The sequence below is a fragment of the Dasypus novemcinctus genome, chromosome 2 (assembly GCF_030445035.2).
Source record: "Dasypus novemcinctus isolate mDasNov1 chromosome 2, mDasNov1.1.hap2, whole genome shotgun sequence".
NCBI lineage: Eukaryota > Metazoa > Chordata > Mammalia > Cingulata > Dasypodidae > Dasypus > Dasypus novemcinctus.
This window is the reverse complement of record NC_080674.1, coordinates 34,484,692-34,499,556: the sequence shown is the minus strand read 5'-3', so window position 1 is coordinate 34,499,556 and position 14,865 is coordinate 34,484,692. Positions and strand designations below refer to the sequence as shown.

General features: G+C 41.2%; 1 protein-coding gene across 19 annotated transcripts in view; it reads left to right on the top strand.

The window, feature by feature from the left end:
- Window positions 1–14,865, top strand: part of DROSHA (drosha ribonuclease III) — a 140,783-nt gene that overhangs the window by 15,588 nt on the left and 110,330 nt on the right. For all 19 annotated transcript variants that reach the window (XM_058307374.1, XM_058307386.1, XM_058307363.1 and 16 more), the window contains 5 exons: window positions 937–1,044; window positions 1,275–1,506; window positions 7,580–7,721; window positions 9,253–9,407; window positions 12,621–12,701. In XM_058307374.1, coding sequence (XP_058163357.1) covers window positions 937–1,044; window positions 1,275–1,506; window positions 7,580–7,721; window positions 9,253–9,407; window positions 12,621–12,701 — 718 coding nt within the window. The remainder of the gene's footprint in view (window positions 1–936; window positions 1,045–1,274; window positions 1,507–7,579; window positions 7,722–9,252; window positions 9,408–12,620; window positions 12,702–14,865) is intronic.

Here is a 14,865-nt window from a genome sequence, read left to right as displayed (position 1 = left end):
TAATGAAACTAATGACACACATTGTAATATTTAGAATTTAGATAAATAAAAAATAGGTATATATAATCTTTCTAATCACTTCACTCCCAATGCGTATACCTACACACAGTTTCTCTGTCATTAAATTAGAAGTTAGTTGTGGAGTTGATGAAAATTATTTTGGGGAAGTGAATGTGGCTCAAGCAGTTGGGCACCTGCCTTCACATGAGAGGTCCCTTCTTTGGTGTCTCCTGAAAAAAAAAAAAACAAAACAAAAACAGCAAGCAAAACAAAAGAAAAAAACAACTCAGGGAAGCTGATGTGCTTCAGTGGTTGAGCACCAGCTTCCCACATATGAGGGGGTTCAATCCCTGGACCCTGGTACCTGAAAAAAAAAAGGGGGAAAAAAAAGAATTAATTTGGGACTTTGATCTCAATATAAACTTCCTTGGATAGTAGTAATTTTGTTAATGGAGCTGTGGAGGCCACCAGGGTGATCACCAAAGCAGTTGCTTTCCTTCGCTCCTTTGAGCTTAATTTAAAATTTACTCTGTAGGTTTTTCTTTCCAAGTACATCTATAGGATGGGGCTTCACAAATTTTCAAGCCCCTGGAATTCAAGGAGATAAAGGTGTTTTACGTCTTTCTATATTGAGTTTAGTGTTACCATTTGTAGGGATCAGAATTAGGCAAAGTATTGGTTCACTGAGTAGTAATACCCCTGTCTTGGGTTCCCAGAGCCTGAGAGGTCTGAGAGATGGTTGGGGGTGATATAACTGGTTCATTCTTGGATCAAAGTCCTAAGACTAAATTTATGACGAGTTGAGACCATGTTTTTGAGGCCCTTTTTTTTCCTGGCAAAGCAAGATGTAGAGGATTCAAAATCTAGTATTCTCATTGCTGAACTTGTCTGTGTGTGGAGATTTCCACATATTTCCCAAATCTCTCTCTCTCCTAGGAATTACGGTTCACCGGTTGTTTCCGAACCTGGATGCACACCAGAGTTACCTGGGGAGATTACTAAAAATACCGATTCTTGGGCCCCACCTCCGGAGATTATAAATCAGTAAGTAGATCTGGGATAGGGCCTGGGAATTTGTATTTTTACACAGGCAAATTGCAGGTGATTCTGATGCCAACAGGTTGGTGTTTGGGAATCACTGGTTTAACAAAAGTCAGTATGATGGTTTGGCATGGCACTTGTATTTTAGGTGAAAAATGAACTAAACAGGTGAAGTAGTTTTTAATCTGGTTGAACCTTTTTAATGATAATTCTCCTTTGCCTCCTTTTTGAAGTCGCTCCCCAAGTAGGGAGAAGAAGAGAACTCGTTGGGAGGATGAAAAAGACAGATGGAGTGATAATCAGAGCTCTGGCAAAGAGAAGAACTTTACCTCAATCAAAGAAAAAGAGCCAGAGGAGACACTGCCTGACAAAAACGAAGAGGAAGAAGAAGAACTGCTTAAGCCAGTGTGGATTCGATGTACCCATTCAGAAAACTACTATTCCAGCGATCCCATGGATCAGGTGGTAGGTCTGAAGTAGGAGTGAAGCTAGTGACCAGGGTTTCTCAACCTTGGAACTGTTGACATTTTAGGTTGGATGATTCTTTGTTGTGAAGGGGCTGTCCCGGGTATTGTAGGGTGCTGAGCAGCATCCCTGGTCTCTCCCCACTAGGACACCAGTAGTGCCCCCCAGCTCCAGTTGTGGTAACCAAAAATGTTTCCAGACATTGTCAGATCACCCCTGGTTGAGAATCACTGCTATAGATGAAAGCCATTTTAAAAGCCAAAGGAAAGACTCTTTATTCTGTATTATTATTATTATTTTTAAGGGCATTGCTACTCTTGATAGCATTGGTTTTGTAAGCTCTCACCCGGAACTGCTTTATGCAGTTTGTGATGTGTGTGTGTTTTTGCCAAAATGAGAAATAAGGAAAGATTGGAGTTTGTCTCTTAGAAGTATATCCTTGACTGAAAAGGTGACCGTGTGAAGTTGCCTGTGAATATTGGCTGGTTTTGTGAAAGGGGCGGTACTGTCACCCTTCAGGGCAGAGGATGCCAAGCACATGCTGCTTGAGCTGTGGCTTGGTCGCCAGCTGCCTCCATATACTCATTTGTCTTTTCCTTTTCTTTGTTTTCCATCGCCATTTTATTTTCTGTTGCTCCCTTTTGTTTCTCTTTTTCCACCTTTAGGCCTTCTATTCCATTAAGAGGTATATTAGCCACAGGGTAGACACACAATAATGTTTATTGAATGTGTAAAGAGTGAGTGAGTGAATGAACGAATATATGAAATTTAGGCCATAAGAAGTTGGAGATTTAGTGCGTTGGGTTTGAAAGGACAGAGTTCTATAGTTTTGGATTTTGTGAAAATAGTTTCCATTGTACCCTTATGTATGGGGAATGTGCAAGGAGACTTCTTTGTCTTTAGAAAAAAGAATTTGAAAAATGTCCTATAGTTCTGTGACAATTAAGAATTAATAGTACTTGATAAATTAGAGCAGGGGTTTAAGTTATAAAATTCATGAGATAGAGGGAAGGGTATGCTCACAGATGGAGCCCATTCAGGATGCCACAACTATACTCCACCCTTTTCATTTTATCTTATTTAATCCCCAGAAAATTCTTGAGAAAAGATATTAGGAATAATACCTCACTAATTGTAACTTAAATAGGCTGGGTTTATTTTTTTTCTATAACAAGATGTCGGACAGTAGGAGGTGGTGGCTGATGTTAGCAGTAGTGGCACTACTCTTGGTTGGTGTCTGCTGTGTCCTTGAGCATCAACCCATGGTTGCAGAATTACTGTAGTACCTCCAAGCATCAAGTCCTTATACCCTGTTTCTAGACCCAGGGCACAGGGATAACATTTCTCTAGCAATTCTCTTAGAACTTCCACAGATCTCAGCTTCCATCCTTTTGCCAGAATGGAATCATGTGCCTACCCCATCAGTTTGTTTTCCATTGCTCCTCTAACAGAGCACCCAGAGTTCACAAATTAAGCCAACCCAAATCTATTATCTCAGAAGTCAGACTTGGGTCTTCCTCAGCTAAAGTCCAACTTGGGCTAAATAAAGCAGGACTGTGTTCCTTTCTGGAGGCTCTGGAGAGAATCCATTTTCTTGTTTATTCAGGTTGTTGGCAGAATTCAGTTCCTTGTGGCTATAAGATGGAGGTTCTCATTTCCTTGCTGGCTCTCAGCTGAGGGCTATTCCTAGCTCCTAAAGGCCACCCACATTCCTTGGCTCATGGCCCCCTTACTCCATTTTGAAAGCCAAAATGGTGGGTTAAGTCCCTCTCATGCTTTAAATCTCTCCTGTCTCTTCTTCCATCATATCTCTCTGATTCCCACTGAAAAAGGATCTCTGCTTTTAAGGGCTCATGTAATTAGACTGGACCTACCCAGATAATTCCAGGTAATCTTCTCATCTTAACCTTCATCACCTCTGCAAAAGTCCCTTCTGTCATGTAAGGTAACAGGGTCCAGGATATTAGGGCATAGACATCTTTGAGAGGCCGTTTTTCAGCCTACCACATTACAGCTGGAGGCTTGACACACTTTACCCGAGATCAGGAGCTCTGTGTTCATAAATTGACTATTATTAACAAAGAAGGCAGGAGAATAGCTGCTTAGGTATTATTATTCTTTAACCAACAAAGATGAAGACATTGTAGTTCAGAGAGTTGAAGCAGGTAGAGCTGTTTGGTTTTAAGACACTTTCCATCATAAGTGTCTTAAAACTTCAAAATAGTAGGAAGGCTCATGAACTCAAAGGTCCAATCTTTGCCTTTAAGTTTTGGTGCGGCGAGGGTAGTAAAAATGTCAGAGCTATTCCAGCCATCGCCAGTATCAGTAATGAATTGGGGCCTGAAGAAAAGCAATTATCCCTTTTATTGGGTGGTAGATTTTATGATTTGTTTTAATTTTATTTTTACATTTATTTCAAAGGTTTGACTCTTACATTTTGATGTTACTAAGAGATACAAAAAGTATGGACATTTTAAAGTGATTTTCAGTCTGGGAAGAGTGGGAGAAGAAGCAGAGAACTTGCTCTGGGAATGCAGTACAGAATCCCTGTGTGTGTGTGTATGTGTGTGTGAGAGAGAGGAAGAGTAAATATCTTTTCATGAGAGTTGGGAAATTTCAGCCATTATTTCCTCAAATACTGTTTCTTCCCCCTTTCCCTTCTCTTCTCCTTCTGGAACTCCCATGACACATATGTTGTACTTCATTTTATCATTCAACTCACTGAGCCCCTGCTCAGTTTTTTCATTCTTTTCTGTTCTTTTCTCTTTTCAATTGCAGCTCTTCTGTCTTCTGTATTACTTATTGTTTCTTCTATCACTTTGAGTCTTCTGTTGTATGCCTCTAATGTGTTTTTGATCTCGCCTGTCATGTCTCACATTCCCATAAGCTCAGTTACTTTTCTGTTCAGAATTTTTGGTTCTTATTGCTTGCTTGGTGTCTTCTTGATCCCTTTATCTTGGTAACCATTTTGTCTTTCAACTCATAAAGTTGATTTTGAAAATTTGTGCATCTTGTTGATTAGTTGTCTCAAATCCTATCTTCTCTGCATTTTGATATATTCTTTTTTTGGGTCATTTCTTCCATTTTCTTAGTATGGCTTGTAATTTTTTGCTAATGTCTAGGCATCTCATTAGGATGGTGAATTTAACTCAGATGTCTAATTTCTCTCAGGAATGTAGAGGCTGTGTGTTATTGCTGTTCTTTGATTCTTAGTTCAACCTATTCTTGGTCTTTAGGGTTGTCCCCTTTGGTTGCTCAAATCTGGGTTTTGGAATCAATAATGAGTTGCAGAGGTGGTTCTTCTAGGGCCTTGGGGCAGGAGGCTGTGAAGACTGGAGAAAGCCTCTCTTACTTACCTTTAGTTTTCTCACATGTACTTCCTTGGTCTGCCAGCTGATGGTACTCTTTGACAGCCCTCTCATTTCAAAGCCTGTTTGGAGTGTATTTGTTTTAACAGGAATTGAATCAATGTGATAAGAGAATGCTGCCTGGAGGCTAAGAGACTCATAATTCAAACTTTCTTAGAGGCAGTTCTCCAGCCTTAGCTGGCGGGCACCTTCTTCCCCAGCCCCTCCCAGTAGGAAATAATTCCACTGCCCTCTGTGTCCTCAGCAAATCAGTCCAAGTCAGTAGAGAGGGAGATTGAGAGAACTGGATTTAAAGGAAAACAATGGCGCAGCCCCACCCACCCTGGAAGGGCTGTGGGACATAGCAGACCAAATTTGTGGGTCAAAAGCAGAGTCGGCCTTAGGCTGTGTCCCTCTTGCTCCTCTTTTCTGGGGAGGGGTATCCCTGGGGCCCCCTTTGTTTGTAGCCACATGCCCTAAGGCCTGAGAATTCAAGTGTCTATTAAGTGGGAGAGGATGCAGCTGCAGTTTTAACTCACAGTTTTGCCATCACAAATCTTGTCCTTTGCCTCACTCCTGGGCAATGTCCAGCCTCCCCCTGTGTCTTAAACCCTAGAAATTTTTTCCAGGCTGTTTCTGCCAGTCCTCTAGGTATTTTTCTGGGAGAGAAGAGAGTTCCATGTCTTCCTAGTTGGCCGTCTCCCTGGAAGTCCAATATATATCTTTTCTTTTTTTTAATTAAAGATTTATTTTTTATTTATTTCTCTCCCCTTCCCCCTACCAGTTGTCTGCTCTCTGTGTCCATTTGCTGTGTGTTCTGTGTCTGTGTATTCTTGTCAGCAGCACCGGGAATCTGTGTCTCTTTTTGTTGCATCATCTTGCTGCATCAGCTCTCCATGTGTGCAGCACCACTCCTGGGCAGGCTAGACTTTTTTTGCGCTGGGCGGCTTTCCTTATGAGCTGTACTCCTTGCATGCGTCAGCACTGCACATGGGCCAACTCACCACACGGGTCAGGAGGCCTTGGGTTTGAACCCTGGACCTTCCATGTGGTCGGCGGATGCTCTATCTATTGAGCCACATCTGCTTCCCCAGTATATATCTTTTTTTTTTTTTAATTATTTATTTATTTATTTTTTAAAAATTACATTAAAAAAAAATGAGGTCCCATTCAACCCCACTGCCCCCGCCCCCCACTCCCCCCACAGCAACACTCTCTCCCATCATCATGACACATCCATTGCACCTGGTAAGTTCATCTCTGAGCATCACTGCACCCCATAGTCAATGGTCCACATCATAGCCCAGACTCTCTCACGTTCCATCCAGTGGGCCCTGGGGGGATCTACAATGTCCCGTAATTGTCCGTGAAGCACTATCCAGGACAACTCCACGTCCCGAAAATGCCTCCACATCTCATCTCTTCCTCCCGTTCCCCACACCCAGCAGCCACCATGGCTACCGTTCCCACACCCATTCCACATTTTCTCTGTGGACATTGGATTGGTTGTGTCCATTGCACACCTATGTCAAGTGAGGGCTTAGATTCCACATGGGTACTGGATGCACTCCTCCCGCTTCCAGTTGTAGACACTCTAGGCTCCATGTTATGGTGGTTGACCTTCTTCAACTCCATGTTAGCTGAGTGGAGTAAGTCCAATAAATCAAAGTGTAGGAGCTGAAGTCTGTTGAGGCTCTGGGTTTTGACCATAGGGTCAGTGTGGAAGATAAGACTACCAGTAATTTTCAGTCGGGAAATATAGACTCCCTAAGAGGTTTGTCAGGAATGCTCTGGGGCTGATGTTTGTATTAGTCAGCCAAAGGGATGCGGATGCAAAGTACCAGAAAGCTGTTGGGTTTGTAAATGATATTTATTTGAGGTATTAGCTTACAGTTACGAGGCCATAAAGAGTAAGATACTTCTCTAACCAAAGTCTGTTGTCGTGTGTTGGAGCAAGATGGCTGCCAGTCTCTGCGAGCGTTCAGCCTTCCTCTTCATCCTAAGGCTCCAGCTCCTCCCTATCTCAGATGTAAGTCAGCATAAGGCTTGTCTCTCTCCTCTGGGGCTCGTTTCTTTCTGGACTAAGCTGCTCTGCTCTCTTCACAAGGTCAGCTATAGACTATGAGGCTCATTCTCTTCCTGGGGCTTCTTTGTCTAATGGAGACTTCTTTCTTCCTGCATGTATCTGCTTCTCTGTGTAATTACTTCCCGGGGCTCCAGCATCAAAACTCCAATTCTCTCTCCTGTGCAATTTTCTCTGTGAGTCCCTGTCCCCTTGGTCCTTGAGGTGGCCGAATCAAAGCCTTTATCATAATTTAATCAAGTAAAAGTGAAACCTCTGAATCTAATACAATCTAATATGCCCAGTGGAACAAGTTTACAAACAATCCAATATATATTTTTGGAATTCATCAACAATATCAAACTATTACAATGTTTTTTTTTTTTAATGTCATGTCAAGAGGGTATAGATATTCAGTTTTAATGTTTCTGAATGTTGCCAAAGTGCGTTTTACTTTAGGATTGTGTCAGCCATTAAGGAGTGTTTTGATTCAGAGTATCATCAGAGTTATTGGGTATTTTGTTTTTAACTGTTTATTAATTTGAGAGTTAGAAAAATGGCATCTTGCTGTATTAAATTCTTTGGTCACTTGTGAAGTCTTATGTGATTTTGATATGATTAATTGGTAAAATAGTTTCTAATATTGAACCTTTATTTTTAAAAGGGAGATTCTACTGTTGTTGGAACAAGTAGGCTCCGGGACTTATATGATAAATTTGAGGAAGAGTTGGGGAGCAGGCAAGAAAAGGCCAAAGCAGCCAGACCTCCATGGGAACCTCCCAAGACGAAGCTTGATGAAGATTTAGGTGAGTCAAGGAGGCTCCAATGTTTTAGACCAAGACCCTGGACTCTCATTATTACTTGATTCTCAAGTTTTGGTAAGTATTCTTGAGAGTCCCACCTTGAAATTTCTTCATATTCATTTTATATTCCTAAATAAGTCAGCAAAATACATAGCAATGGAACTTCCTTCTTTTTGATCTTACTTTCCTTAATGGCAGCAGAATGCATTTGAGATCTCATTTACAATGCATGTAACAGTTGTGTTCCTTGTAGAATTACCCAGTCTTAGAAGGGAACTCAGTTGTCCTCTCTCTGGAAACAGGAGTCTGTTCATGTGCCTGTGACGATCGGCAGGGTCTGCTGGGTGGCCGTGCCCATTGTCCTTGCCAGGGTGTTTCTGGTTGATGAGATGCTAACTGTAGCCCAACTATGAAGGTTTCTTTCCTCACGTACACAGTTTCCATAATTTTGTATATGGTGGTCAAGTTTTTCATGTGTGTGTTTTAAGGGTCTAAGTAGATGGTATTCTTTGAGGATGGAAATTGCCTTTCACTAGGTTGTGTCCTTAATCCCTAATAGAGTGCCATGCCCAGACTAGACATTCAGTGTGATTACTTTTGCGTTCTCTCTGGCTCTCATCTGCCCACTTTCAGTGTGCCCCACATGCTGAAAAACAGTGTTAGGAGTGGATTAGGACACTGACTCAGAACCCAGGCAGCTTAGATTCAATCCCTGCTCCTCCACCTTGACCCTCAGTTTTCTCATCTGCAAAATAGCAATGACATTAGTACCTACCTCATGCAGAACATGTAATAATTATGTATTGGATTTGTTGTTAGGCTGCTGCTGCATTAATCTTTTATAGGATTATTCTAAGTTCTAGGTCTGTTTTATCCACTTATTTTCCTGGACTAATGTCTTCTGTTGCTACACCTGAGTGAAAAAAATGTAAACTCTTTAGTCTGGCATTTAAAACCTTTCTTAGTTTAAGACTTTGAACTCCTCACCTCCCAGTGTATTTCTATGGGGATTCTTTGCTGTAGCTACAGCCATGACTCTGTGAGGCTCTTGCCTCCATGCCTGAGCTTACAGTATTCCCACTGCTTTCCTGTCTTCCTCCTTCCTCCTCATCCGCCCTGTCCCATCAAGCCGACAGTGCCTAGGTCATGCCTGCCCTTTCCATGAGATTGTTGCTGACCTTTCCAGATTATGGTGGACTTGCCCTTTTCTGAATTGTTCCAGCTTTTTAAAATGTGAAACCACATGCCACTACTGTATTTATCATTTTATCTGGCATTGTTTATCAAGTCTTACTTTCTATATAAAATTCTTTTTCTTTGCTGCCTCAACTAGATTGTGACTTAGCGTTTTGGACCGTGGATTCTATTATATTTCATAATATTGCTTAGCAGAGTATACAGTGGGCACTCACATGTTTGCTGGAAAAATAAACAATTGCCCCTTACATTTAGAGATTTAGATCAGTTGGAAGTTGATACATAAAACCCCTTGTGAATCAACTTCTAACCATGTTTTCCTTTTTCTTTCTGTTAGAGAGTTCCAGTGAATCAGAATGTGAGTCTGACGAGGACAGCACCTGCTCAAGTAGCTCAGACTCTGAAGTTTTTGACGTCATTGCAGAAATCAAACGCAAAAAGGCCCACCCTGACCGACTCCATGATGAACTTTGGTACAATGACCCTGGCCAGGTGTGTGGAGTTTTATGTTCTTGCTTTGAGAGTAGTGAACTCACATACGACATTTATGGCCCCAAGCTCCGAAGAGGTATGCTGGCTGGTATTGAAATGGAATTTTATTCTCAGGGTTTTGAGTCATTCTTCAGAGCTTATTTCTTTTCAGCTTCAAAGTTCAGCACCAAAGCACAGGCACCAGAGCAGCTGTTCCTTGAATCATGTTTGATGATGTTAGTAAATTCTGTGTTGGAGAGCAGGATAATGGCACTGCCTCATTAAACTTGCAGTAAACAGAGGGAGACAAATCCTAGGATGAGGGAGAGAGAACTTGTAAGATTTTGTAAAAGCAGTTTACCTGGAATGTGTCTTGCTGCAAAATAATAAACAATGTCTTATATCCTTCTGTAAGACTTTATATTTCTCGGCTGGTAACAGTGACAGTATCTCGTAAGTTCTCTTCCTTGTTAAACGTGCTTGAGCTATGAAAATAATAACGGGACCTAATTATTTTTATTTTTAATTATTTCTTATTACAATGTAATACATATTACAAAATGGTATCTTTATAAAAGATTTGTATTTTACAAATACAACATATAAGCAAAATAGTAGCTTTAATACATGTGAAGTTATTAAGCATCATAAAACACATGCCCATACAAAGGTATTTTAAAATTTATATTTTACAGATAAATTCTTGCCAGTCTATATACATGAGCTTTGTTTGCTTATTTTTTGTTGTTTTTTTTTAATTTTATTTCTCTCCCCTTCTCCACCCCCCAGTTGTCTGTTTTCTGTGTCCATTTGTTGCGTGTTCTTCTTTGTCCGCTTCTGTTGTTGTCAGCAGCATGGGAATCTGTGTTTCTTTTTGTTGCGTCATCTTGCTTAGTCAGCTCTCTGTGTGTGCGGCACCATTCTTGGGCAGGCTGAACTTTCTTTTGTGCTGGGTGACTCTCCTTACTGGGCGCCTCTCCTTACTGGGTGCACTCCTTGCGTATGGGGCTCCCCTCCACGGGGGACATACCTGCGTGGCACGGCACTCCTTGCGCGCATCAGCACTGTGTGTGGGCCAGCTCCATACGGGTCAAGGAGGCCTGGGGTTTGAACCGTGGACCTCCCATGTGGTAGATGGACGCCCTATCCATTGGGCCAAGTCCCCTTCCCTGTACATGAGCTTTTAACAACAGCTTTATTAAGGTATAATTCACATCTACACAGTTTATACATTTAAAGTCTAGCTCAGTGCTTTTTTTTAGTACATTCACTGGATTGTACAACCCTCACTGCAATCTGATCTTAGAACATTTTTGTATTCCCTAAGAGAACCCTTGTACCCATCAGCAGTCATTCTCTGTTCCTCATTTATGATCTTTTTAATTGGCTGCTGTCCTCCTTCCTGTCAAGAAGCCCCTGCCTTGGCTCCTGTGCTTTCTTATTCCTCTCTGTGAGGGCCTTCTGTATAGTCTCACCTATTCTGTTGGTTGTGTCTGATTTTATGTCCTCTGTACAGTTGAGACTTAAAAAGGACTGATGCACATAGTAGCCAAGACCGTGGTAAAATGCAGGAATGCAGGATGTGTGTGTGCTTCCCTGGAAATTAGTGAGCATTAAATGATTTTTCCACATTTCTCATCACATTTGGAAGCAGCATTAGGAGTGTGCTGTGACTTTTGAAGGAATCCTATTATACTTCTCATTTGCCAGCTGTTACTTGGGATACTATCGTAACATATTTTTTAGGTAGTAATGTTATTTCTCTGCTATATCACCTGGAGCTTTAGATTTCCTAAATGGATAAAGAAAGTTAGAGTTTTTCATATTAATATTTACTTTCAAAATCTTTCTGAGCTATTTTCTTTATATTTCAATTGGATACAATGAGTTACAATTCCCAGGAACTTTAAAGAAATTATGTATTATTTTCTTTAAAAAAAAATACAAATACTCCAAATCTAAGCTCTGGTTTCCTTATTTTGATTCAGTATTACTTTTATACTTTTTTTTTTTTAGGCAGTACCAGGGATTAAACTTCGGATCTTGTACATGGGAAGCAGGCACTCCACTGAGCTATATCTGCTTTCCAGTGAGAGCTGTTTGCTTGTTGTTTTTAGGAGGCACCTGAGATTGAACCTGGGACCTCATACGTGGGAAGCAGGCACTCAACCACTTGAGCTATATCTTTTCCCCAGTATTACTATTTATACTTGATAAAACTAGTGAAACTGACTTTTAAGATCCAAACTTGAGATTTTAACCTCAGTTCTTATTTTGTCTTCTCTCTCGCTGTCTTCCAAATAAATGGCTCATTCCATTTAGATGGTCTCATGTCTCCAGAGTATAACACAGGCACTCTTCCTTTTCTTTTCTCATGCTGGGGCCTAGTGTGGAATACTTCTCTTATTCTTTCCTTTCCCTGTCCAATCCTTTACATTCCATCTCTGTAAAGCTTACTCTGGCCAACCACTGCAGCCCCAGCTGTAACTCTATCTGTAGATGATGTCTTTTTCTTTTAAGTTTCCAAGCATATGATATGTATTCTGTTTCTCTTGCCTAGAATAAATGTTTCTTAAGTGCACGGACCGTATACTATTTGCCATCCTGACTTCCAGCCCACCCCCCTCTACCTCCATACTTAGCATTCATCTTTCTCTCCAAGAGGCATTAAGTGGTTATTCACTTAGAGAACTGTGTGAAAGTTGTGGCAGTAGGGTGAATTCAGGCGAACAGACATGGTCCAATATAATCAGTGTTGACGGGTTTTCCAGTTCTGGTAGGCATTTTCTTTACTTTGCTTAAGAGATACCTTTAGTTTCTATTTTCAGAATATTTCATCTGCAGGTCACCTTCAAAGCATTCTTTGTGTTCCTCTAGGTTATAACATATGCTTTTCTTTTGTGAAAAAGTCATTTATCCTGAAATAAAAAATAGGAAAAATGTACTGAAAAGTGGTGGGAGAGGATGGGGCAAACAGTATGCTGACATTGATATTTTCTGCATAGCTGCACAAATAACTCCGAAATGCAGCATTGTCATTCAGCTTCCCTCTATCAGACAATATAGACACTTTGCAGCTTTATTGGTCTTGGAACATCCATTTAATCTTCTATCTGTGACAGCCTCTTCAGAGCTTCAGTACTCATGACATTAAAACTTACAGTTTCTGAGGCATCATTGTGCATGGTGTGGATTTTCCCCCCAATAAAAACGAATTACATTTTGTTTTGACAGATGAATGATGGACCACTCTGCAAATGCAGTGCCAAAGCAAGGCGCACAGGAATTAGACACAGCATTTATCCTGGAGAAGAGGTAACTGGTTTGGGTTTTATATTTGTAAGTGCTGAGAAACTAGAAGTAGGCAGATGCTGTTGCCATTCTTTTCCCCAGAAATGAAATAATACAGTCAAAATAGTATTTTTGTATTCTCTAATAGTCTGTCACTGATAATTGCACAGGAAAAGTAGATGGGTTTTGGGGTGGAGTGGAGAATGTTATCAAGGGAACTTTAAAATTCTTTGGAAGGTACGTTATATAAATTAGGTGAGGTGTATTTGAATTATATTATATACAGTAGTCAAAGCTGCATATATTGTAAGGTTTTCATGTTTTTATCATAAATGGTTATGAATTATCCTGGAAAAAATGATCTTACCAAAGTGCAGTGAAGCACATGTCCTTTTTCTTTGGGTATGTAAGGCTGCTGTTTGCTTTCTGCTTGTGCTTCCCCTCCACTGTAGCTCGTGTTAGATTCACCGTTTTTTTGTTAGTCTCTTGTCCCCACTAACCTGTAATACATTGACTTTTCATACCTGCATATACCTTGTCCTTGGCTTTTCCAGGCTCTCCACAAATGTTTGACTAAATGGATAGAATACTTTTCTATCAGAGTCAAATATAGCTATTCCGTATCAATGATTTTCCTTCATTTTTCTCTATTATCTTTTTATAAATTATTTTTAATACCAAGATTATCACTTTATGATTTAGCACATTGAGTTTAAACATAGTCTATATCAATCCTTAATTCTATTTAAATCATTTTTGAAGCCATAACAATAATTGAGACAGTGCCTGATAATTTGTAATATTTGCCTTACTTTTATCCCATCAGTGAAGCAAGGACTTGGAGGACAAGATCTGAACTATGTATGAGTTTCAGATTGGGACCTTGGAAAGCTACTGCTGAGATGAAGTTTATAGTGCAAGATGTGTTTTAGGGATCAACACCTGTGGCAAGATAAGAGCAGAGAAAGATAGCACAGGGGGAGAAATAAGACTCTGATATAGGCCAGTTAAAGCCTGGCTTGTTGGCATTGTTTTGCTTTGGGCTGAGATGGCCTTCGTAGTTTCAGCTCCCTCAGCCCCAGAGGCAGGCTGCCCCAGAAAGGGTACAGCCTTGGGGAGGGGACTCTTCAGCTAAGGCAGATCCTGAAGGAGCCAACAGCTAGAGGCTGGTGCAGACTGTGCTCCCCACAACTGGGCTTCAGAAGGTCCTTCCTTGAAGAGTGATCTGGGTGGTTGGTGGTGCTAGCTGAGGACCTGAAGTCCGGGAAGGCAAACCTATACTCAAAGTATGTGTTTATTACTGTGAGAACAAAGGGTTGACCCTTTGGGAATGGAAGGGACCTGCGTTACCAACTTGTCAGGTTGGTCTCGAGGAGAGGTGCCATTTTGGGGGCTTACCATTGGTTATTATAGCTGGTGACTTGACATTCAGCACTGGCAGCAGTTAGTTTAACCTTGGTACTTGGGGTCCAAGCTGTTGGGCTTATGTGAAGCCTCCATCTCTGCTACTTGGCCACATTCATGTGCCTATCATGTCAGCTCTGGATGGCTAGTGACAGAGACTGTCTGACATCCCAAGGCCAAGACATTCTGTCTTCTTGGAGGCTTAGTACCTCTTGTATGGAGGGTTCTCTGGTGGATATTCACATGTGATACAGAGCTCTTCATGTTCACTCTTGTATGTCCATTTACAAGTCTACCCCAAGATCTTCCTATCCCTGATCTTCCCATCTTTTTCCTTCTAGCCCTTGACCAGTTGGTACCGCCATTTGCATCTGCCCATGGGTCCATCTATATTCTAATCTCAGGCTACTTTTTCCACACAAAGTGGATGACCAGGTATACTACCCAAAAATCCTCCTGTTGGGAGGATATCTCTGCTTGTTCAAGGCCATCCCCAAGGGAATCTGTAGTACAACCCATATTTGCGTTTACTCATGTACCTGCACACTTACCTTGGCTTTTTTCCTCTATGTTCACCTGGTCGTGTGGGATTCACCATACAGCCTGAGTCATCAGCTGAGGGAGGACTGCTGCTGCAGCAATGATGGATGCCATGGGGTCTGGGCTGCCTGTTCATGCAGCTTGTTTGTAACCTGTGCTTCTACATGTGTTCAATTATGATGGATTGCTGCAGGTTCCATTCAACCTTATGCCTTGGTGGGTCTGATGGAACCCAGCTTATGAT